This window comes from Brassica rapa, chromosome A05 (genome assembly GCF_000309985.2).
Source record: "Brassica rapa cultivar Chiifu-401-42 chromosome A05, CAAS_Brap_v3.01, whole genome shotgun sequence".
Taxonomy (NCBI): domain Eukaryota; kingdom Viridiplantae; phylum Streptophyta; class Magnoliopsida; order Brassicales; family Brassicaceae; genus Brassica; species Brassica rapa.
Genome location: NC_024799.2, coordinates 20,230,341 through 20,253,501, shown reverse-complemented (window position 1 = coordinate 20,253,501; position 23,161 = coordinate 20,230,341). Strand labels below are relative to the sequence as shown.

The window sequence follows — 23,161 nt, the reverse complement described above, 5'->3', positions numbered from 1 at the left end:
GGAAAAAAGCTCAGAATCAATTTATTCAAAAAGTTCAATAACTCTTCCTCAGATAGGTCGATTAACGCAATGTTAAGATCAACAAACCAACCACCATTATGTTCTTTGAAGTAAAATATGCTAAGCACACAAACACACTCGAGTTTCAGATTTTATTTATTGCTGGGTCCTTGCACTGACGATACTATACGTCTCTTGTGTCGCAAGCTTGAGATTCAGTTCACTGAAGGAACCTTTACTTTAAGACCGTCTTTTATTACCAACCGACAAGCAGTAGCTTCAGAAGAGCCATTCTTATGAATAAACCGTTCTTTGCTTGTCTGAAGTAGGCAGCCCTTGGATCAGCGTCTACATCTGGAGTTATCTACTCGCACAAAAAAAAAAAAAATACAGAGAGTGAAAATTGTGTGGCGGTTCATAGACAGAAACAATGAGAAAAGGAGAGACTTGTATCAACTTACTTCATCCAATCTCGGTAAAGGATGCATGATAACAGCATTTTTCCGCATCACTCCCAACAGTGCCTTGTCTACAATATATTTCCCACGAGCTGCTTCGTAAAGGTCAAGCCTTTCTCCAAACCGCTCTCTCTGGATTCGGGTTTGATAAACTACATCACACTTTGATGCTACCTCCATTAGATCTGAACTTTCTTCCCATTCCACCCCATTTGCTGTCAAATAGTCTTTTATATCATCCTACCATTCAAACAACAAACCAAATGAAGCTATTTTCTTCAAACTTTCTTCAGGAGGGTGAGAAGTTAACTTTTTTTTTTTTTTTTTTTTTGAAAAGTTAACTAAGGCTACTAACCTTCATCTTAACAATTTCAGGTGAGACAAAGTATATCTTCACGTCTTTAAATTTGGCAAGCAAGTACGCAAGGGACCGGACTGTCCTTCCATTGGCAAGATCTCCAACCAAGGCAACACTGATGCCATCTAGTTTTCCAATTTCACTTTGGATGGTATAGACATCCAAAAGTGCCTTCACAACAGCAATAGAACCAGACATCAGTAAAATGTTTGTTTAGGAAAACTAAAAGTCTAAAACACTTAAAAGGTTATGATGAACAAAGCACACCTGAGTGGGATGCTCTCCAGGACCATCACCTGCATTAATAACAGGTATATTTGCAGTAGCTGCAGCTCTTTTAGCAGCACCGCTTTCAAAATGTCGCATCACGATTATATCTGAGTAACCCTCCACCGTTCTTATGGTGTCTGAAAAAATGCCCCACAAATTTTACATAAAACAATCTAAAAACACAATCAACAATGTCACAAGAGTATCAATTATAAACTTAGATGAAAAGAAGAGATACCTTCAAGTGTTTCCCCTTTAGCAGCAGATGAAAACTCTCTAGCGTTCTCAGTAGTTAAGACTTCTCCTCCCAAACGTTTCATGGCGGATTCGAAAGAGAGCCTGGTACGTGTAGAAGGCTCGTAAAAGAGGGTAGCCATTAGATAGCCCTTGAGTATCTCACTCTGAGAAGAGCTTTTTTCTATCTTCTCCATTTCTCGTGCAACGTCGAAGATAGCACTTAGCATCTCCCTGTCAAACTGTTGCCCTTCAATCACATCACTGAGTTGAAACTTCTTCCCAGCTGTAAACAGTTCCCTCGTCTCAACTTGCATAGCATGACACCTGATTCCTTGGACCGGAGTAATCTTCTCGTTCAGATTCCAAGTAGCATTTTTCTTGGGATATGTAGTCAAACAAATCTTTGAGCTTTCGAAAGGCGTCGAGAGATGGTTTCTTGGGAACTCAATGCTACGAGCTAAAGCCGAAGCCCCACAAAGTGTAGTTGAAGTAAGTGATGATGTGATAGACATTATGCTTAGATACACACTTCCAGAATCTGCAAATATTATATTGGTTTGCTTATCTAACATATCACTTCAAAGGAACAAAACATCAAAACATGGAGAAACAAGAAAAGGAATCATCAAATGTAGCAGTGATGAGCATACTGATGTTTGCTTTCAAATTTGTACTATAAACTTAATTAAGACGATAATATTATTTCTATAATCATAATCTGAAACTAGGTAATCAAAAGCGACCAGCAGAACAGAATTTGAGGAATTTAAAGGAAAAGAAACTTGGCACAGACCTTAAGGATCGTTTAAACCAGTAGAGAAGTGAGACTGTCCCGTCTATGTATAACTCCGGGAGAGAAAAAGTTAGCTTTTTTTAGTCGGAGCACTGACGGCAGGAGCCGGAGGAGCGTAGGGTTTATAGATATGAATTCGAGACGTTTTTGGAATAGCGGAGGGAAGAAAACGATTATGTTTATGGGCCTTTAAGGCCCAATACGTTTCTTATTCTCCTCAGACGAAGCCCACTAAGTAGATTACTAATCGAGTAGTCTGTATTATTACCCCACCGGTCAAGGTTTATGTTTATAAATTATTTACAAACAAAAACAAAAACTCAAAATTTACATCAACATCCTATTCCTACCCCTAAAGAATATACAACATGGTCTCATCTATTAGAAACTCTCAGTCAACCTCTGGTATGCTCTGCAAAACTGGTTTCCATAACCGGTACTGGTTGCCTTCTTGATTTGTACGATCAATATCAGGCGCTGCATAACCGGTCGAGTCATGGACGTTGACTTTATTAAGTAAATCTTGGAGTTGCTTCCTCGTGAGCCTGATCTTGATCTCATGATGAGACGGATCACATGATTTACTTTCTCGTTTAACTGTTACTGTTTTTCTAGCTTTAGTGGAGGTCTTCTTGGAGCTATGATGATGATCTTCTTCATCTTGTGTGATGAAATCATCCCAATCTTCACCAGCCCAGTGCATTTCTGACTCATGTCTTAGACAGTTCCCCATTCTTTCCTTTTTCTTGTCTTTAGAGGTAAGTGTCAAGTGTGGTTTAGAGATGATTTATATAAGACGTAGGTAGAAGGTGGTGGGATTTTAAAATCATATAAAAAGAAGAAAAAGATTAGATCAAATGCAACAAGAACATATACTATTTGCCACGTCTGCTTTTATATGACTTTCGTCCTACGTGGACATGTGTTTGTTGAACTCAACATGACCAGCTTTTGTCATTTTTTCACTATTGGCGCTTCGTCCACCCTTTCCACGTTCCATGTGTCTTTTCTCGGCTCGTCGGTCGGCTTGGATATTTTTGTTGATCTATAATTTTTTATTTTCTAGTGTGTCGGTGAAGATGCAAAGCCCATGATAAAGGGAATAATAGAACAAGTGTGATAATTGTATTATATACCTAACGTGACGTCTAACGAAAACAGAAATAAACACGAAAGTTTGTACTGCACATGGCTAAAGAGAAACATGTAAAGCATGAATATATAATGACAAGATCCAATAGTCCATTTTCATTGTCCAAAACTCCCGTATTTTTCATTATTTGAAGGAAACCTATTTGTATATGAACAAAAATTCATTTATCAGATTTTCTTTTGCGTGTAAAATATGTAACTAGATATACCAAAATATACAGAATAATGTAACTCATCTAATGCATTGACTACTCAAACTTAATTTTTGTCCCTAATTATTTATATTTTTAGAATTGGGTTCATGTTTTTTGTTTAAGAATATTTTAATAAAACAAAATTCTATTAACATGTAAATTTATAACATGTTCGTTAACAATAAACTACGATTGATTATAACTTTATAAGATATCTACCATAACACTAAAACATATGAAATTTGATACACAAATTAAATCAAATTAGTAATTTTAGAAATCTGGATGGAGCCGAGCTAGGAGGAAGCCGAGTGAAGTGAAGTGTGAATACGGCACTTGGAGAGGGATCTTCAGAGTGTGAACGCAACCAAAGGGAACAGAATCTCTGAAGCCAAAGATGCCACCCAATTTTTCAATTACTCGATTAACCCACAAGGCCACAAGACATCTAATCTATTATTATACACATGCACGTCTCCCCCACCTTTAACCCCCATAATTTTCACTACCCTTTTACCTTTTCTCTTTATTAGTTTTAAATATGTAGAGATGGTCTTGGATTATTCGTTTTACATTTAGTTTCCCTGTTTAAAATATAAAAATATTTCAAACTTGATAGCTATAATAAGAACTTACTATTGTTGAGGCCAAAAATGTTTTTTTTTTTGGCCAAAAATGTTACTGTTGTGTATTCGTCCATTTACCCCTTTTTACAAATGGTCTGTTTATTTCTTACAAAATTTTATTGGTAATAAGTGAATTAGACATGCCAAAAAACAAAATGAACAAAACCGATCCTAGCAAGCTGAACAAACATCTTTTATATTTATTATTCATGGAAACATATCAATTTTTCACATACCAGCCGATCATAACATCAGTGTTACCCTACAAATATTTTTAATATACTTTCAAACGTAACTCAGCAACTGATATATACGAAGAACTATCATTTATTTAAAGTCAAAATCTCAAAGTTGGTGCTACATCAAGCTTATCACACTATACTACTATACTACAACTAGCTTTTTGTGTAGAATATATCGACTAAAAGCTCGAAGTTGGTGCTGCATCGAATTTATCCTACTACTAGTAGTAGTTTTTGTTTCCTGTTTTATCGACCACTCCATAGACTCAAGTAATATTTTTCTAAATGAACATGAATTGTGGAATATATAGGTTGATCTATCGATATCTCGCACATCTTGTTTTTAGTTTCTTATTATTTGTGAATTAAAACTGAATTATAAATAGGCTAGAGAATCTTGGTGTTCATACCACTATATAGATACGACAAACATGATCCTCTCTATATAAATGCTTTAATATCTATCCGTATATATTCAGATTCTTATTGTAAGATAAAAATATTACAATACATACTCGGTTGATGGAGTTAGTGAATACGATGTGTCTGTTTTCAATTGATGTACTCCCTCCGTTTCAATATACTTGATGTTTTAAAGAAGTTTTGTTATTTCATAATAGATGAAGTTTGTACAAATCTATATAGTTTTAACTTTATCAAAATCTGTGTAACCAATTAGATTTTTCTTATTTTTATTTATAATTAAATAAACTAATTTTATATTATAATTTAATGATACTTTTGATAAAAAAATATTTTTTCTTAATTTTTGTGCATTGGAGTAAAACATCAAGTAATAAGAAACAGAAAGAATATGTTTTTAGCTATTATTTCTAGGTGTTACTCTATTTTAGTGTAAATTATAGAAGAAAAAATAGAGTCCTCTTGGAGATCCAACCCTACTCTATTTTTCATTTTAAAATAGAGTTTGAAGTAAAAATACTCTCATGATACTCTATTTTTCACTCTATAATAAAGTGAAAAATAAGTTTACTCCATATAGAATAACTTGTTTTTTGTTTGTTCATCACTCTATTTTCTACTCTAAATTACTTTATTTTACAGTAAAAAAAAATAAAACAAAACATTGGAGATGGTCCTACATATCTTTCAATTATTCCGGCTTATCTAATGGTACAGTAGTTCCACCAGCCATTTGTACGATTTTTCAATCATTGTGATAAAATATACAAATTGAGTAATATAATTCCTAGAACAGCGAAGATTCAAACTGAGATTCTAATGATTTCTATTCATTTGGTGACTAAGTCCACTGGAGGACTTTTTGATGGAAGACTAAGGTTTTGAGCTAGTCTTTCGTCAATAGAAATGAAATTTTAAGATGAAAATTAGTTAAGAACTTCCCTGGCGTTAATACAATATTTTCAAATATAAGACCATCTTTATCGCTAGGTTCTAAGTGAGTTTTTAAGCAAAATAGTTCATTTAATTAAATCAAAACAAAATAAAAATGGGCTTACCGATCCTTAACTAAGGTTTTCTGGGACCGGTTTTGAAGTGTGTTTTTCCACCACGTGTCAGTAAAAGAAGGCACAAGATTTTTTCTTTTCTTTTCTCTTTTGTTTCATCGTCTTCTCCGTCAAAACTTCTCAAATTTTCCCAGACTGAAGACGAGTAAGTTGGCTGGAGCTAGCTCTTTCAAGACGTTGAAGAAGATCGAGATCTCGTGGATGTTTTGTTGTGGGGGTTATGGTGAAGGTCGCGTAGTGGACGATGGCTTGGAGCTGGATCGGTGTCGCTGAGTAATCAGCCGCTGCGGCCACCGATCGGCTTTTGGCGCTTGCGGTGGAGCAGATAAAGAATGCGTCGTCGGCTTCACCAATTCTTAAAGGTAACATTTTAAACCGAAATATCTAAGAACTGATTCAGGTATTTGATTGGTTTAGGCGCATATGATATGTTTGGAAATGTCCCTGCTAAAGTAAAATGTAGACATATATAACTTTACGTACTCATGGCTGAGAACCTTGAAGTTGCTAGAACATTCCTTATATGATTTTATATGCAGAGAAATTGAAGCTTAAAGCAGCAAGTGAATACAATTATTTGAACCAGAGCAACTGCTTAACAATTGATCGCATTGATGATTCTCAGAAATTTCACAAATTGATGGTAACTCCTTCTGTTTCCTGTGACTTTCTCTGTTTTCGAAGGACTAAATGCCATATCTTTTTTGTAATTTCTTATTTTGTTAGAGATGGCTTTGTTATTGTAGGAAGCTTTCAACACTGTTCAGATTCCTCAAGAATATCAAGAACGTGCATTAGCACTGCTTGCAGCTGTATTATGGCTAGGGAATGTATCTTTTGAAGTCATTGACAATGAAAACCATGTGGACGTGGTAGCAGATGAAGGTAGAATACATTGTCTTGTCCTCTATCATGGTGAATTACTGGACTAATGATGCTTATTATTTTCCTCTTGCTTATTGCAGCTGCTAGCTATGTTAATGGGATGCGACTCAAAAGAGCTTATGGTGGTTTTGTCTACATGCAAGTTCCAAGCTGGTAGAGATTGCATTGTTAAAAGACTGACACTGCCACAGGCGACTGATATAAAGGATTCCCTAGCAAAAATCATCTATGCTAGCCTCTTCAACTGGCTTGTTGAGCAAATAAACACTTCACTTGAAGTTGGTAAATTAAGGACACGAAGATCTATTAGTATCCTTGACATATATGGTTTGTGAGCCATTCCCCTTTAATGTGTTTTTCCTTCTCCAATTCTATCTTTAATTTTTTTTTTTTTTTAAGAAACTTCTTATTAAGAAACTTCCATTGGAGCAAGAAAATTAGGTGATTCTTAGCTAAATTCTTTAACTAAAATTTAATACTTAAATAATCATTAAGAAACTTAATGAGTTTCTAGGGATAATCATGCTCTAAACAACGATTTATATATTCAACGATCTACATGCACATTGGCACGGCACATAGACCCATGCAAATGCTTACACGAGCCATGTTACAACTATGTAATGAGCTATGGATCAATGTACGCAACTGCATATAGTGTGCAAGTTGTTCTGTGTCCATATATACATATATAATAAATCCAATAATCCAGCATATAGTGTTCAGATTGTTCTGTGTACAATCCATATAACAACACAAACCAGTGATGGTCACCGATCCACCACCTCACAAGGGCACATCAACAATATAAAAAGCTCATAGTAGTAGTTAAAATAGTAATGGTAACCTAGTGTTAAGGACTAACTTGGGGAATGGCGGTTTGTCAATGGGTTTAAGTCATGCTAGAACAAAATAGTTATTAGATTTGGATTTCGATCCATGCAGTTTATACAAAATTCTAGTAACAGATGATTAGATTATTTCTTAACATTAGGAAGTCATTTAGTGTAATAAGGGCCTGTTTGTTTCTCCATCTGAATGGACCATTTGGATGAAGATGAGAGTTTTGTTTGTTTAGGCACTAAAAGTGTAATTCATTCAGATGGATCATTCGGATGACTTTTGAAAATTTAGGCTTAATTTTAAAGTCCATTCAGCTGAACCAATTTGGATCATTTGAATGAGATGATCCATTCAAAATGGTATAATGTCTATTATGCCCCTAATGTAATTCACAAATTACAAATCTAAACATAATATCATTTTTGTCACAAACGAAAACTGACAAAACTACAAAAACATTTTTTTCCCGTGGTAAAAAACTACTTTTTCACGCCAAAACCCCAAAACGCATTTTCCCCCTAAAATAACAAAAAAATGTTTTCCCGTCAAAATTGCAAAAACATGTTTTCCCGTAATAACCGAAAACATGTTTTCATGCCAAAATCACAAAAAATGTTTTCATACCAACACCCCCAAAATATATTTTTTCTGTCAAAACACAAAAAACACGTTTTCCCGCCAAAGTCGCAAACCGTGTTTTCCCGCCAAAATTGCAAATTTTCCTCCAAAACGCAAAAAATGTGTTTTCCCGTCAAAACCAAAAAACGTGTTTTCTCGCCAAAACCGAAAATTTGTATTTTCCCGTCAAAACCGAAAAATCTCGTTTTCCCGTGAAAACTGTAAAAATGTGTTCTTGCCAAAAACGTGTTTTTCCGCCAAAACTGCAAAAACGCATTTTCCCGCAAAAACCGCAAAAACGTTTTCTCTCGCCAAAATCGCAAAAATGCATTTTTCTCGCCAACACCGCAAAACGTGTTTTCCCGCCAAAACCGCAAAAGCATGTTTTTCCGCCAAAATAGCAAAAACGTGTTTTCCTCCAAAAACGCCAAAAACGTGTTTTTCCGCCAAAAACGTGTTTTCCGCCAAAACCGCAAAGACGCGCTTTTCCGCCAAAATCACAAAAATGCGTTTTCCCGCCAAAATCGCAAAAACGTGTTTTCTCGCCAAAACCGTGTTTTCCCGCCAAAACCGCAAAAACCATTTTTCTCACCAAAACCGAAATTTTTTTTCCCGCCAAAACCCAAAAATCTTGTTTTCCGTCAAAACAGAAAAAATGTGTTCTCTCGCTAAAACCGAAAAATCTTGTTTTTCCGCCCAAACCGCAAAAAGAAAACTCGTTAATTTTGAAATAATTCTAATGTAAATATATTAAACTAAATAATTAAATGTAATATAGTTAAAATTAATATCAAACATATGATTAAATCAACACAAGGGTATTTTGGTAAAGGGTATTTTGGTAAATGATATTTTGGTAATTTGTTTACTAAACTCATTTGAATGGAAATGAAAATAAAGAAACAAACATAAAATCAATTTAGATAATTCATCTAGATGAGCTATGTGGATGGACAAATAAACAATCACAAAAATCTAAATAGATCATTTGAATAGATCATATAAATGAATCATTTGGATGTAGATGGCAAATGGTGAAACAAAGAGCCCTTAACCAATTCACTCCCCCTAACCAATTCACTCCCCCTAACCAATTCACTCGGTAGCACTGAAGACACTACTCCCAAAACCAGTCCAACGAATACACTCCTCTCAAAACTGACCGGATTGATAAGATATAAACAAAAACTGAGAGATGTAAAATCTAAAATATTTGGGAATCTCCCATTGTAAATAGATGGGCCTTGATTTCATATATGTTGTTGGGCTTTGAAGGTAAAAGATTCTGAAACACACACAAAAATGTTTCCTTGTTGCTCTCACCATAATTAGACCATGTGAAAGTAATCAATTATACAAATCAAAGATACAGTAGTAAGTATCCCCACACTCATGTGCATCTTGCTTCGTTCGTCACAGTTCCAAATCAAGCAAGTTTGCTTCATCACGAGCTCTCAACCTTCCATATCCATCCATCTCTCTCTCTCTCTCACGCATTTTCATTAGCTTTCCTTTTATGCTCAGATTCTTCTCTTCAACCACACAAGTAGTTGAAGTTCACCGGAAAAAAATCAAATTCGACGGCTACATCACCCGCCGCAGGACCTAATCCCAGGAGGAGGAAGATGAAACCGAGATCGATCCGTCAGCGGAGATCCGGCGTCAGGAGGCGGACCAGACCGGAGACTCCTGTGTTGAAATGTAAAGCGGAGGATCAAAACAGGGAGCGATGCGGCGCAGTTGAAGAGGATGATAATGGTGAGTGGAGCAATCAGGTTGATGAGAAACCCAGCAAGGAAGGAAGGAGAAGTGTGAAAGCTGAGACGGGAAGGAAACTCGCGGCGGGAGTGTGGCGGTTGCAAGTCCCCGATGCGGTTTCTAGCGGCGGAGATGAGAGGAGAATGGATCGGTTAGGGTTTCAGGTGCCGTTTTAAAGTTTTCTTTCTTGAAAGTTTTGAACTTTTTGGTCAAAAGATTGGTTTGATTATAGGATCTTCACACTAGTCGTTAATCACTGTTTGATCATATTTGTGGAAGATGCATACTCTGTTTTTTTCTAGTGTTGGATCTGAAATACTCTGTTTTAGTTATTATCTTAGAGGAATATTAAATATTAATATTCCTTTTCTTCCAGGGAAGTGCTGGTGGACATTTGGGTCCTCTGTTTTTCTATCACCATGATCATAAACATTCTGGCTTTCAAACCAGCAACAACTTAAGAAGCATGCGTAGTCCTCCTGCTGCTCCAACCAAGAGTGGATTCTTGTGTAAGGTGTGTTTTGATATCCTTAAGCTTCTAGGTGGAGAGATGATATTTATGTCTGTCTGATTACATGTTGAAATGCTTCAAAAGTCATTTATACCTTTTGCTTTAGAGCATAAGTGAATGTTGTGGTAGTTGTTGAGATGGAGTTTCAGAGAGTTTAGAGCTTTTACTTGACCTATTATATTTTCCTTTGGTTACTTATTTTATCGTATCAGTATGATTGCTAACTTGAACATTTTAAGACATATGTTTATACTCTGCTCATTCTCTGGTTCGCTTTTCTTTTTGTCCGAGTCCTTCAAATGTATTGATCTGAACTAGTTTTCTCCTTCTGCTGTTAACAGGAGGCTTCGATTCCATTTCCCGACTCTGCGATGGAGGCGGCAACAAAATGGGATCCTATACGCTTAGATGCAAGGGATGACGTCCACCAAATCTACAGCAACGTGAAGCTGACTGATCAACAACTGAATGCTGCTTCTTCTATTGAGCTCAAACTTGAGGAAGCTCGTGCCCGCATCGAGGATCTCGAGAGTGAGAAGCGATCTCAGAAAAAGAAGCTTGAGCACTTCCTGAGGAAAGTTAGCGAGGAGAGAGCATCTTGGCGGAGCAAGGAGCATGAGAAGGTCCGAGCAATCATTGAAGACATGAAAGATGACATCAACCGGGAAAAGAAAGCTCGTCATAAGTTAGAAGCTGTCAATCTAAAACTAGTGAATGAGCTTGCAGATTCAAAGCTGGCTGTGAAGCGTCACATGCATGACTACCAAAAGGAAAGGAAGGCAAGAGAGTTAATCGAAGAAGTTTGCGATGAACTCGCCAAGGAGATAGAAGAAGACAAAGCTGAGATTGATGCTTTGAAGAGTGAATCCATGAATCTGAGAGAGGAAGTGGACGATGAGAGAAGAATGCTGCAAATGGCTGAGGTTTGGCGTGAGGAACGTGTCCAAATGAAGCTTATTGATGCCAAATTAGCACTCGAGGAGAAGTACTCACAAATGAACAAGCTTGTAGGAGAGTTGGAGGCCTTCCTCAGTTCAAGAAATGCTACTACAAGTGTGAAAGAGGCTGAAGTGTTAAGAGAGACTGTTGCATCAGTCAGTGATGTCCATGAAGTCAAGGAGTTTACATATGAACCCGCTAAACCGGATGATATCTTAATGTTATTTGAAGAAATGAACTTGGGTGAAGCCATCCAAGATGGAGAAACCGAGCAATGCGTTGGTTACAGTCCGGTCAGCCACGGTTCAGAAGTTCACAGGGTAAGTTCAGATAACAAAGGGAGACTCTCAAATGCTCTAGCAACAATGAATGGTGAATTTGAAGAAGATGACAGTGGTTGGGAAACCGTGAGCCATCAGGAAGAACACAGATCCAGTTTCTCTCCAGATGAGAGCGTCCATTTCACTAGCAACAATCATCAACGTGACAGCAATGTATCTGCGAATGGCACGGAGTTTCAGAAGACTCCATTGAGAGAAATAAAAGAAGTATACCCGGTTCCTAGAAGGCAGTCCAAGAAGGTATCGTCAATGGCTAAGCTCTGGAGTTCAATAGAAGGTATCAACGGAAGGGTTTCATTTTCAAACGCGAGAAAGTCAAATGCAGGGATGGTTTCACCAAGGAAAGGCGGATTCAGGACGTTGGACTTGGTGGCCTCATCACCAGACTCGGCATATGCTAATGTAAACCGAGGAGGGATGAAAGGGTGCATAGAGTGGCCTAGAGGAACACATAAGAACAACGTGAAGACAAAGCTTATGGAAGCACAAGTCGAGAGCCAAAAGGTTCAGCTGAAACATGTCCTTGAGCATAAGATCTAGGCCACTACATACTATGAAGCTACCTGACTTGGTTCAAACTAGTCTTTGTAGCTGAGATGCTATTGCCATTGTTTCGTGATCTAGCCGGTCAAGCCAATCACGGCGGTATATGTTGGTAGCGAAATGCGAAATGATCTTTGTGTTTGATTACTGCCATAGCCTGTCTGGGCCAACCACTTGTTGGTTGCTAGGGAGCAAAGACCTAATAATGGTAGTTTTCCTTGACCAATTTTGTGGCTATCTAGCCCAAATTGAGATGTTAGGTCAATGATATCTTCTTATATTTTACTACCACATTGTCTATATACTTGTAAACTGTATGGTGCATGTTTCTAGCAATAACTTTACCATTCACAATAATTAAGAGAGATATATTTACTGTTGAGGTACAAATTCTACCGTCATATAGTTTAAACACACAGAAGGCAAGAAGATTTCATCTCCTGAAAGAAATTCACTGACCACAAACCGTCAAACCCTATAATCCTTTCCCAGTGGATTTTTGCATTTAGTGTTTTGGGCTGTGGTAGCATTGGCAGACCTAGATGCTCTACCCCTGAAAAGAACACTTTATATCAGAATTTTCTTTTGAAGTAAAGCTCAAAATTGTCAGAAGATAAAAAAAGTAAAGCTCAAAATATTACTTTTAGAGAAAATAGAGGAAATTAGTGATATATATGACTAAAAATGTTTTTGTATTGTGGAAAGTAATCCCGGTTCAATTAACAGAAACGTTTGGTACTATCTGTTATTCTTTCATGCAGTCTTTAACTAAGACCTCTCACCACGACTATAAGTGGAATGGTACTTCAACTCACGCCAACGTTGAAACTCTTTTTGGCATTGTGTGGTACAGATCTTGTGATAATGTTGAATTTCCAAACCCTATTGATGAAGATAAACACATTCTGTTATTTTGATACTGTTATCTACTTATCTATCCACTTGTTTCTTCTTCCTTTTAGCTGTATATGTTGTTGTGCTGTTCTGAGATAGGAGTGGAACCAAATTGCATGCATGTTCTTTTCAGTCTGTGTCAGCTTCATTATGATTTTGGTTGAATATTGTTTGTTTGAATATGAAGAGGACTAGTCAGCCCTCTCCCCTTCATATTATTATCTTAGATACTCCCAAAACTATAGAAGCAAGCAGCCAAAATCAGGAATTGTTCAGATCAACCTTTTCACTATGCAACAATAAGCACCTGATCCAGTGAGGCAATGAGCATGGACAGTAGTTACATTTAATTATACCCAATCTCCAGTCATTGACAGCAATCATCTAAAGCCTCATATTTTGACATTGTAGTCATCTTCTCCGATAGCTATGATTGGTTGTTTTGCATTTTTTTCCCCTAAATGGAAAGATAATCTTGAAGAAACAAACATATGCTTTGAGAGGTCTTTTGCAATATTCCCATGATAAATGTAACCACCACCACCACCAGCTTATCAACCAAACAAAGATGCTTCAACTTTTGGTTTTACATTTCAAACACGAGGCAACAAAACACAACAGTTAGGTATTAAGAATATAGAATCAACAGTGCTGTCATGCAATACTTTCATACCATCTGGAGTCTTCCTAGCATCTCCCTTTCAGCTATTTAAGTCTCACTAATCTCTGCTCTCTGCACTTCACTCACATATACAACATTAAAAGATGAAGAGTCGTTACACAAAGACCGGTTCTGCTGTAATTCTCTTGTTTTGTCTATTCATCATCACCTCTGCCTCTTCAAGTTCCTTCATACAGCAAGTCACTGATGACTTCACCACAAACTTGCAATGTACGGAGACGCCTTTTCTCTTAGATCTATCCAGTATTCAAGAAAAATCTTATCTTATATATCTTATAGTCTGTGTGTGTTTGAGTCTCTAGACTGTCTTTTTTTTTTTAAATTGTCACACATATTCAAAACAGTGGACGATGGAGATGGACCAGACCCAATCCAGGGAGAAGCACATTACTTTCACACACATGTTCAAGATGGAGATGGACCAGATCCAATCCAGGGAGAAGCCCATTACTTACATAACCATGACCAAGAGGTCTCATCACGTGACTATAAAGTCTCAGCTTCAAACGCAATAGTGAAGGGTCTCAGAAGTCGTCCTCCATCTTCTTACTCTCTAAAGATGGAGTCGTTCAACACCCTACTTAAGTCGAAATACTCAGAGAGATATGTATCTCGTCCTTTCTCAGCCGCTGGCTATAACTGGTATATAATTTTGATAGTATGATCTTTGATTATTCACTCAAAACTAAATTGTATATACTACAAAACAGGACACTTGTTGTGTACCCGAACGGGAACAAGAATGATAAAGGTTCAGGGTACCTCTCGCTTTACGCAGCCATAGACAACTCCACTCTCGCTCCACATGAAGAGGTTTACGTTGATCTCAGGTTTTACGTCTTCAACAAGAAAGAGAAGAAGTACTTTACCATCCAAGGTTCTTTGCTAATTTAAAACCTAAAATTATGATATTTTTAACAAGAAAAGATGCTATTAATTATATGAACTAATATGTACTATCCAATTATGTTTTGTTACTGCAGATACAGATGTTTGGAGATATAATAATTTCAAAACGATGTGGGGGTTCTCTCAGGTTCTCCCTGGTTATACATTTAAAAGCCCCTATAATGGATACCTCTATGATGGAGATCACTGCGAGTTTGGTGTTGATGTGACCACTCCCACTGTCTTTCAAACATCAGAACTTTTCACTGTTGCTAACAATTTCAAAACCCCGACATTCACCTGGAGACTTCTGAAGTTCTCCACGTTGCTCGAAGATACTTACTTGTCTGATACTTTCTCCATCGGAGGAAGACGTTGGTGAGTCCAAATAACCTCGTTTGATATGCTTAGTTGAAGTATACTGTCGTACAGTAACAAGTCTTCTTCGATATGCTGATGATCAGGAATATACAAGTGAATCCAAGTGGTCGTGACAAGGGAAAGGGAAAAGCTTTGTCCATGTATCTTATCGTTAATCATAACGAGGAACTCAGACCTTTTGAGAGGATTTATGTTCGTGCTAAGCTTCGAGTTCTTAACAAATTCAAATTCAGAAACGTTGAAAGGCAAAGTAAGCAGTTATTACATTAATACATATCTACACATATTAATAGCTATGGACTACTAATGAGTGTTTTTATGTGATATTTTGGTAGTTGATAACTGGTTCAGTCGTTGGGAAACTGGACGTGCTTATGGTTGGGGTTCTAGTGAATTTGTCCCTCTCTCTAATCTCAAAGATTCATCAAAGGGGTTTCTTGTGGATGATAAGTTGACTGTTCAAGTCGAAATTGAAGCCGTTTCTACAACCAAGTACTTTCCTAGTTAGAGTTTCTCTAACCACGTACGGGCCTGCCACTACATGTGCTTGCTTTGTTATCGGCCACTTAAGTTATAATAAGACCGTGTATGGGTTTCAATAAACAAGTTGTACGTGTATGTGTTTGAGTGTTTCAATAAGTCAGTGAGTTTGTATTCTCATGCATCTATCATCAAAACATCATTTTCTTCCTTTTAGCACCAAGGAGTTTTATTACTGCAACCCAAAACCTTCTAGCTTTCGTTGTCATTCATAACTATATAAAATGTTTTGTGTCTTGATCACTCTCTTTAAGCATTGCTCGGAATCTTGTGGTCGAGTGGTAAAGAGAATAGCTTAGGACGCAAACACGTTTAAGGTTCGATCCATCTGATGCGCGAAACTAAGTCACATTATCTTGGATACACACATGATATGAGCTTTTGCTTTTAGCCCATTTGAATATCCGGAGATATGATTTATCCATAGACTGCACCTTACCTTAAAGATTAGTATGGGCATTCCCATAAGCCTGGAGTACTCTCAGATTAGTTAAAAATAAGACTCTCTTAAAGCATAAAAAATACAAAATATGAAGGGAAGACTTAAACTAGCAACACCTGGTATAAAATGTGTTAATTATATAAAAACTAGATGATATCCTGCACCATGTACAAATTAATATGTAGATATTCAAAAAATTATGATTTAATATGAATTTTATTTAAATTAATAAATTTGATAAAACATTAAATTAATCTTATAAATTATTCAAATTTAATATTTATATTGACCATCAATGTATTAAGTTCTATTTGTTTTATTCATGGAGTTTAAATTTTGGATAAAATTATTCTCTAATAATTAAGTTATCATTAGGCAACTTGAAGTTGAAATCAAACATTTATTGTAGTTGTGATTGAAAATAATTTCAACGGCATTGTAAGCATTAGAGACACTACTCATAAATCACCAACATAATAGCAATGGCCAATAAACATCATATACTATCAATAACTTAGATCTTAAACTTTGAGAAAAAAATATAATACATTACCTATGCATTCTCTTAGATTATATTTATATTATGTTTATTATTTGTTAATTTTTTCTATGTTATTTAATATTTTTCTCATAGTTTTCATGTTTCTTTGTATTTTGAACATTCTTTAATAAGTTTCATTTTGTATTTTATAGGTTATTTATTATTTCGGTAATGATTATATTATTGTGATAATGATTTTATGGATCAAAAATTAATTGGGGAAATTATACATTTACACTTTGTTGAGTACCCCTTTTCAAATTTACACTCAGGAGGAGGACATTTTCACAAATACCTAATTGTTTAGTAGCCGAAAGACAATAATAACCCTCACAATTTTAACCTTCTCTCTCGAATCTCTCTAGCTCGCCATCGACGGCGACGAGATTACAGAGCTACGACGGCGATTCTAGCAACGGCGACGACAAAAGGTCTTCTCTCTCACTAGTCACGCCGTCTCTCTGGAAAGAGCATCCGGTGACGACGAATAACAATCAGACTATACGATTCAAAATTTCATCTCAAAAAATGTCGTCTACTCCTCACGATTCTCCTCTACACGATTCTCCTATACACGATTCTCCTCTTCACGATTCTCCTATTCATGATTCTTATCTTCACGATTCTCTACAAGTAAGTACCTAAATTATTGTTTGTTTCAAGTCATTTTTTGAATTTGTTATTTCTGTTATAAGAAAATAGAAGAACATTGGTTGAGGATTGTCATGTTTCTAGTTAGATCTAAGAGAAATAGTATCGATAGTGAACATTGAGTTTTTTTGAAAAATTATAAGCCTTTATAAATGTGGGTTTCAAGTAATTATAAAATGCGTGAACTCAAGAAGTGTTGTCTTGTATTGCAGTTGGATAGCAACGAGTTTTGCACAACCTTGAAATTGCCTGGGAGGGTTTATGAAGCTGTAGAAACACCAGATAATTCCAAAGCGATAATCCATCACTCAAAGATTGATTATATCGAGAAGGTGGAAGATATATTAGGAAAAGAAGAGTTTTCTTTCATAGAGAACTCTCACATTGGGAGCATTTTGAAGTTGGTTAAAAGGAACAGGGTTCAATTTTCAGAAGAGTTGTTCCATTTTTTAATGCAGCGAAGAGTATTGACGCAAGGAGAGGATCTCTGGTTTACTTTCTCGGACCAGCCTATGAGGTTTTCACTAAGGGAATTTCATCTGACAACAGGCTTACGTTGTGAGGAAGATCAGACAATAACAGAGCCGCTGTTCAAAATAATGAAGAAGCCATACATTTGGATGCTGGGCAAGATTGATAAGTTTACGGTGAGAACGTTATATGAAATGTTTAAAAAGAAAGCACGAAGCATGCCAACACTAGAAATATTATCCCTTGGAACAGCAATACTCACAGAAGCGGTAATTATGGCAGAAAACCCGAGTTCTAAAATCCCGAGAGACAGGTTGCAGCGTTATATGAACTATCGCTCACCCAAGATTGCTTGGGGTAAAACTGCTTATAGAATCTTGATGAGAAGTGTAAAAAGTTTGAGTGCAAGTTCCTGGACAGGAGATAGTTATGAAGTGAGTGGTTTTGCGCTAGCCATAAATCTGTGGGCAACGTCATCAGTGAATGTGCTTGGTAAATCTTTGGGAAAGCCATGCGAGACATCCTCTTCTTCTGATCCGTTGTGTCTACATTGGGACTCAACAAGAACTCCGACAATAGCTGAAGTGTTAGAGCTGGAGAAGATAAACAATGTGAGTTTTTATAAGCGTATTGCGTATATAAATATATTCGTATTGTATTGTTTGAAAAGTGGATTTCTAGGGACTCCTTGAAAAGGTCCACAAATCGGTGTCTTGTAGGATTGTAAATTTGACATGTGTTTATACAAGATTATAAATGTACTTTTATAAGGACTATATAAATTAATATATAAGAGGTTTACATAGATATGTTTTATTTATTCTACAGGTTGAGGTTAGCACAGTGATTGGATTGGCTGAGGAATACAAACATTTGGTGGGGGCAACACATAGTGACGATGCTGACTTTCACTGTGTTGTGAAACTAGTTCAACAAGGATACAAAATGAGGAGAAGCGATTGGGAGAAAGGTTTTGTGGATATGTTTGTTGCAACAGAAGATATAGGTCAACAACGCAAGACAAAAGACGAAGATGCAGAGCATGGTGAAGATCTGAACCATAATGAAGATGAAGAGGAAAAGAAAGATGAAGAGGAAAAGACAGATGAAGAGGAAAATAAAAATGAAGAGTATCAAAAGGATAAGGAGCAAAGAAAAGATAAAAATTATTCCATGTCTAACAGCGAGAAACTTGATAAGCTAATCCAAATGGTTCGTGATTTGGATAAGCGAGTAGTAATGATCCAGAATGTTTTAGGAGTTAAGGTAACCAATTCAATTTTACCAATTACTTATCAAATTTCGCGTGTTATTCCTCTCTAATGATTTCACTTGTCTTTTTGAAGTTTAACGACAGTTCACCAAACAAAGAAAATTGTGAAAATGGAGCTAGTTCTGGTGATAGAAGAAGTGCACAAGATTATGAAAATGAAGAAGATATAATTAATGAAGAAGCAAACTCTGATGATAAAAAAAATGCACCATGATGAAAATGAAGAAGATACAATTGCTGAAGCAGCAAATTCTGAAGATACAATTGCTGAAGAAGCAAACTCTGGCGATGGAAGAAGTGCACTGGATGATGAAAATGAAAAAGAGATATGTGATGAAGAAGCAAAATCTGGTACAGAGCATCAAAGGGAAGAAGAGAATATTCTTGGGGAAATTGAGACTACACAAAAAAATCACTCAAGACGAAGACACAGAAAAACTTGAATCAGAAAGTTGCTTGAAACAAACGTCGCAGGTATGAATCTAAAACATGATATAAAGGTTTATAAATTTTTTGATTTAGTGATAGGCAAATTGAATTTCTTATTTCTTTTGTAGGTTACGTCGCCTACTCCAACATTCAATACTCCAAACTTTGATACAAGGGTACAAAATTAATATATTTTATAAGGCCTTGTAAAAGTTTAATGTATATAGCATAAACATCTAATTTTCAAATATTTTGTCTGAAGGTTTCATCGCCTAATCCAACATTTACGTCTCCTAAGTTTGATCTCCTTTCCCAAGAAAGTCATAGTGGAAAGGGTACAAATGAGGTATTTTATAAAGCTTTATAAACTATTTCATGATCGTTAAGGTCTCTTAAACAATTATATAAAAACAATTTGCATGAATCAGGTTCTTATGAGAGATGTTTATGAGATTCCTGTTTTCCAACCTCTAATGAAAATAAAAAAGAGATTGGTACAACAACACAGCCAGGTTTGTTTTCCAAACTTTATGAGTATTGATTTATTTTATAGACTTAATAATCCTTTGTAAAAAGGGGACTATTTTTTTTTGTTCTGTAGGTAAACGAAGATGTTGAGCCTCCACTTCAAAAGAAGTTTAAAGCTGATACAGATAATGTTCCGCTAAGAAGAAGTGAAAGAGGTCAAATACCATCCATTCATACACAACCACCGTTTACAGGAGCAAGGAAGAAACATCCGATTCTTCATCCCTTTGAGCCAGTTGATAAAACAAGAAAAGAAAAAATGAGAGAATGGAAAATGTCAAACAAAAGAAAGTAAGTTTTATTTTATAAGAAGCTATATATTTCATGAAACTAGATATCTACATAAAAGTATGAGTGTCCAATGTAGGAAGCTGAGAATCAATCAAGAGATAGTATACGCAAAGTGGTTTTCGGATATTGAAACTCCGGGAAAAAAACTTTCAAAAACGGTTAGACTATATGTGAACAAAAATTCTTTATAATCCCTTATAAATTTATATTAACCTTCTTTATAAAACTATATGATCGCTATTCTGAGTATTTGTTTTTTTTTTGTTTCAGCATATTGAAGCAGGTTTTGAGTTGCTGAAACTGAGACAGATAAACAATCCAGATTTGTTTCTGAACAAAACTGCCTTAGTTGTTGGAGTGAAGTTTCTTGAAGAAATAGATGAGTTTTATGATGAGTTTTTAGATGACAAGAAAGGTTTCCAATTTGGAGCAGGCTTTGACAAGTACAACATAGAGAAGAATATCAACTTCCTCTATTCGGCCATTGCAGTAGCAGAGAAGTATTGGCTTGGAGTTGTAATCAACTTGGAGAAGAGAAATATCACAGCATTCAATTGTGCAGCAATGAAGTTCACAGATGCGAGTTTGGTCCCTTACGTTAATGCATATGCGATGGCTCTCCCATTCATGATTCGCTACTTCTTCAAAGATGTCAGCATGGATACAAGCAAGTTCTCGATAAAAATTGTATCTGAAGGTTTCCCACAGGTAACATCTTTATAACCGCTTATAAATCTTTATGGTAGATTTGTATCCAGGTTCTTCAGATCAAATAACTTATATTATAATTTATCTGCTAATATATTACTAAAACATATTTGTTTAAGGTTCTTAAAATAGAAGACAGTGGAGTTTATGCATTGAAGCTGATAGAGTGCCATGCAATGCGTATAGTGGATTTGACAAAGCTGAGTGAATAAAAAATTGCAATCATCCGAGAAAAGTTGGCGGTTGATATCTTCTCGGAATTACAATGAATATTAATGTGGGAATGAACAAAAACTTTATAGCTTGCTTATAGTTATGTGTGAACAACTATCTGTTTTATGCGTGTTTGGTAAACTTTGTTTGTAGAATTCTGAGTATTATGAGTTTATGACTTGGATTTATGGTTTTCCTTAAATTTAGAAAGTTCAATGGTAAATTTGTATTTCAGTAGCTTTATAACACATTATTACAAATAGTTTATAACCTCTTATAAAATCAAAACAAAATGGTTTATTACAAATGAATTTACGATATATAAAGGAGTATATAAAAGTTATAAAGATTTATAAATCGTTTTTCAAGAGCTCATCAGTTCATAAAACAAAAAAGAATTAAGGTTTATAAAGTTTTATAAACAACCAAAATGATTTATAAATCTGTATAAAATAATGTATAAGGGCATATAAATTTATATAAGATAAAAAACAAAACTTGTTTTTTTACCTCTTGTAAAATCAATCGAGTTTAGGATATATAAAGGGAAATTTAAAAGTTATAAAGACTTATAAATCTATAAAAAAAGTAATTTATAAAGGCTTCTAAATCAGTTTACAAATATTATATACAAAAATAATGATATGTAAACACCAATACGAGGATATATAAAGGAGAATTTAAAAGTTATAAAGACTTATAAATCTATAAAAAAAGTAATTTATAAAGGCTTCTAAATCAGTTTACAAATATTATATACAAAAATAATGATATGTAAACACCAATACGAGGATATATAAAGGGGAATTTAAAAGTTATAAAGACTTATAAATCTACAAAAAAAGTAATTTATAAAGGCTTCTAAATCAGTTTACAAATATTATATACAAAAATAATGATATGTAAACACCAATACGAGGATATATAAAGGGAAATTTAAAAGTTATAAAGACTTATAAATCTATAAAAAAAGTAATTTATAAAGGCTTCTAAATCAGTTTACAAATATTATATACAAAAATAATGATATGTAAACACCAATACGAGGATATATAAAGGGGAATTTAAAAGTTATAAAGACTTATAAATCTATAAAAAAAGTAATTTATAAAGGCTTCTAAATCAGTTTATATACAAAAATAATGATATGTAAGCAACATTACGAGTATACGTGCTAATCATAACGAGTAAGTAATATGGTCTAGTGGTAAGTTGAGGTTGCTTAAAATTTCAATTTAGACAGAAACCCGTGTTCGACCCATGACCTCAACGATTTATCTGTTTTTTTTATCATTTACCAAAAGGGATGGCAAAACAGTAAATTTAGCTCTTCTCACGCGACACGTCTTCATCTTCTTCACTATGACACGTTTTTTTTTTTTTGCTTTCTTGTTTTCTATCATTTCTTCATCGTTTCTCTATGTCCGTAAATTTCAAGAAGAAGAATCAACACAACAATCTTCCCCATTTTGAATCATTATCGTGGCAAAAGGTAATTGAGTTTCATCTTCATTTTTGAATCAACAATCTAAATTGAATTGAATTTTTGTTTGAAACCTAATTGATTGACTTAAAATCTCAATCTGTTTCAGTTTCAGTTCCAATTCAACTTGAATCGATTTTAGCAAAAGTTAATTCAAGAACATTCAATGTATTCTCTTTTGATTTTTTATATTCAATTTAGATCAAATTGAAATTCCTATTTGCTTTTGTATATACACTCCAAAATCGAATTGAATTTTTGTATGGAACCTAATTGATTTATCTAAAATCTCAATTTGTTTCAGTTTCTTGGATGCATGTCGTTCATTTGATCTTAATTCACCTAGTTTCTTTCTTTTCTTGATTTTTTTTTTGTGATCTGCATTTCTGATATCCTGCATATTTGCATTGTTTTATCCATTCATCCATGAGCATTTTCATTATATAGATTAGGATTCAGACATGTTTAGGTTGCATTTTGCATACATG

General features: G+C 35.2%; 5 protein-coding genes across 6 annotated transcripts; 3 read left to right on the top strand and 2 right to left on the bottom strand.

Annotated features, from left to right (window-relative positions):
- Nucleotides 1-6: 6 nt before the first annotated feature.
- Nucleotides 7-2,266, bottom strand: LOC103869333 (aspartate carbamoyltransferase, chloroplastic). The gene is made up of 6 exons (XM_009147394.2): nucleotides 2,117-2,266; nucleotides 1,325-1,861; nucleotides 1,084-1,223; nucleotides 814-987; nucleotides 462-698; nucleotides 7-364 (listed from the first exon to the last, which is right to left on the bottom strand). Exons 2-6 carry the CDS (start codon nucleotides 1,833-1,835, stop codon nucleotides 257-259), a joined length of 1,170 nt encoding a protein of 389 aa, XP_009145642.2. The 5' UTR covers nucleotides 1,836-1,861; nucleotides 2,117-2,266; the 3' UTR covers nucleotides 7-256.
- An 86-nt stretch (nucleotides 2,267-2,352) lies between these two features.
- On the bottom strand, nucleotides 2,353-6,845 carry LOC103869332. The gene has a single exon (XM_009147393.3). The coding sequence runs from the start codon at nucleotides 2,847-2,849 to the stop codon at nucleotides 2,508-2,510; it is 342 nt and encodes a 113-aa protein (XP_009145641.1). The 5' UTR covers nucleotides 2,850-6,845; the 3' UTR covers nucleotides 2,353-2,507.
- A 2,653-nt stretch (nucleotides 6,846-9,498) lies between these two features.
- On the top strand, nucleotides 9,499-12,640 carry LOC103869331 (uncharacterized protein At5g41620). Its single transcript, XM_009147392.3, has 3 exons — nucleotides 9,499-10,088; nucleotides 10,301-10,438; nucleotides 10,777-12,640. Exons 1-3 carry the CDS (start codon nucleotides 9,792-9,794, stop codon nucleotides 12,253-12,255), a joined length of 1,914 nt encoding a protein of 637 aa, XP_009145640.1. The 5' UTR covers nucleotides 9,499-9,791; the 3' UTR covers nucleotides 12,256-12,640.
- Nucleotides 12,641-13,797: 1,157 nt separating this feature from the next.
- LOC103869330 lies at nucleotides 13,798-15,802 on the top strand. Its single transcript, XM_009147391.3, has 6 exons — nucleotides 13,798-14,044; nucleotides 14,179-14,476; nucleotides 14,545-14,711; nucleotides 14,818-15,100; nucleotides 15,187-15,353; nucleotides 15,439-15,802. Exons 1-6 carry the CDS (start codon nucleotides 13,918-13,920, stop codon nucleotides 15,609-15,611), a joined length of 1,215 nt encoding a protein of 404 aa, XP_009145639.1. The 5' UTR covers nucleotides 13,798-13,917; the 3' UTR covers nucleotides 15,612-15,802.
- A 230-nt stretch (nucleotides 15,803-16,032) lies between these two features.
- Nucleotides 16,033-22,298, top strand: LOC117134056. Of its 2 annotated transcripts, XM_033291557.1 has the most exons (8): nucleotides 18,132-19,495; nucleotides 19,579-19,626; nucleotides 19,713-19,796; nucleotides 19,879-19,962; nucleotides 20,052-20,269; nucleotides 20,346-20,427; nucleotides 20,540-20,977; nucleotides 21,097-22,298. In XM_033291557.1, the coding sequence occupies exons 1-8, from the start codon at nucleotides 19,232-19,234 to the stop codon at nucleotides 21,187-21,189; spliced, it is 1,311 nt and encodes a 436-aa protein (XP_033147448.1). In that variant the 5' UTR covers nucleotides 18,132-19,231; the 3' UTR covers nucleotides 21,190-22,298. The 2 variants fall into 2 exon arrangements, with proteins under 2 accessions (XP_033147447.1, XP_033147448.1); XM_033291556.1 differs by lacking the exons at nucleotides 19,579-19,626; nucleotides 19,713-19,796; nucleotides 19,879-19,962; ... (2 more) ...; nucleotides 20,540-20,977; nucleotides 21,097-22,298 and adding an exon at nucleotides 16,033-17,259 and having other exon boundaries at nucleotides 17,490-18,359; nucleotides 18,577-19,014; nucleotides 19,095-19,485.
- Nucleotides 22,299-23,161: the final 863 nt, after the last annotated feature.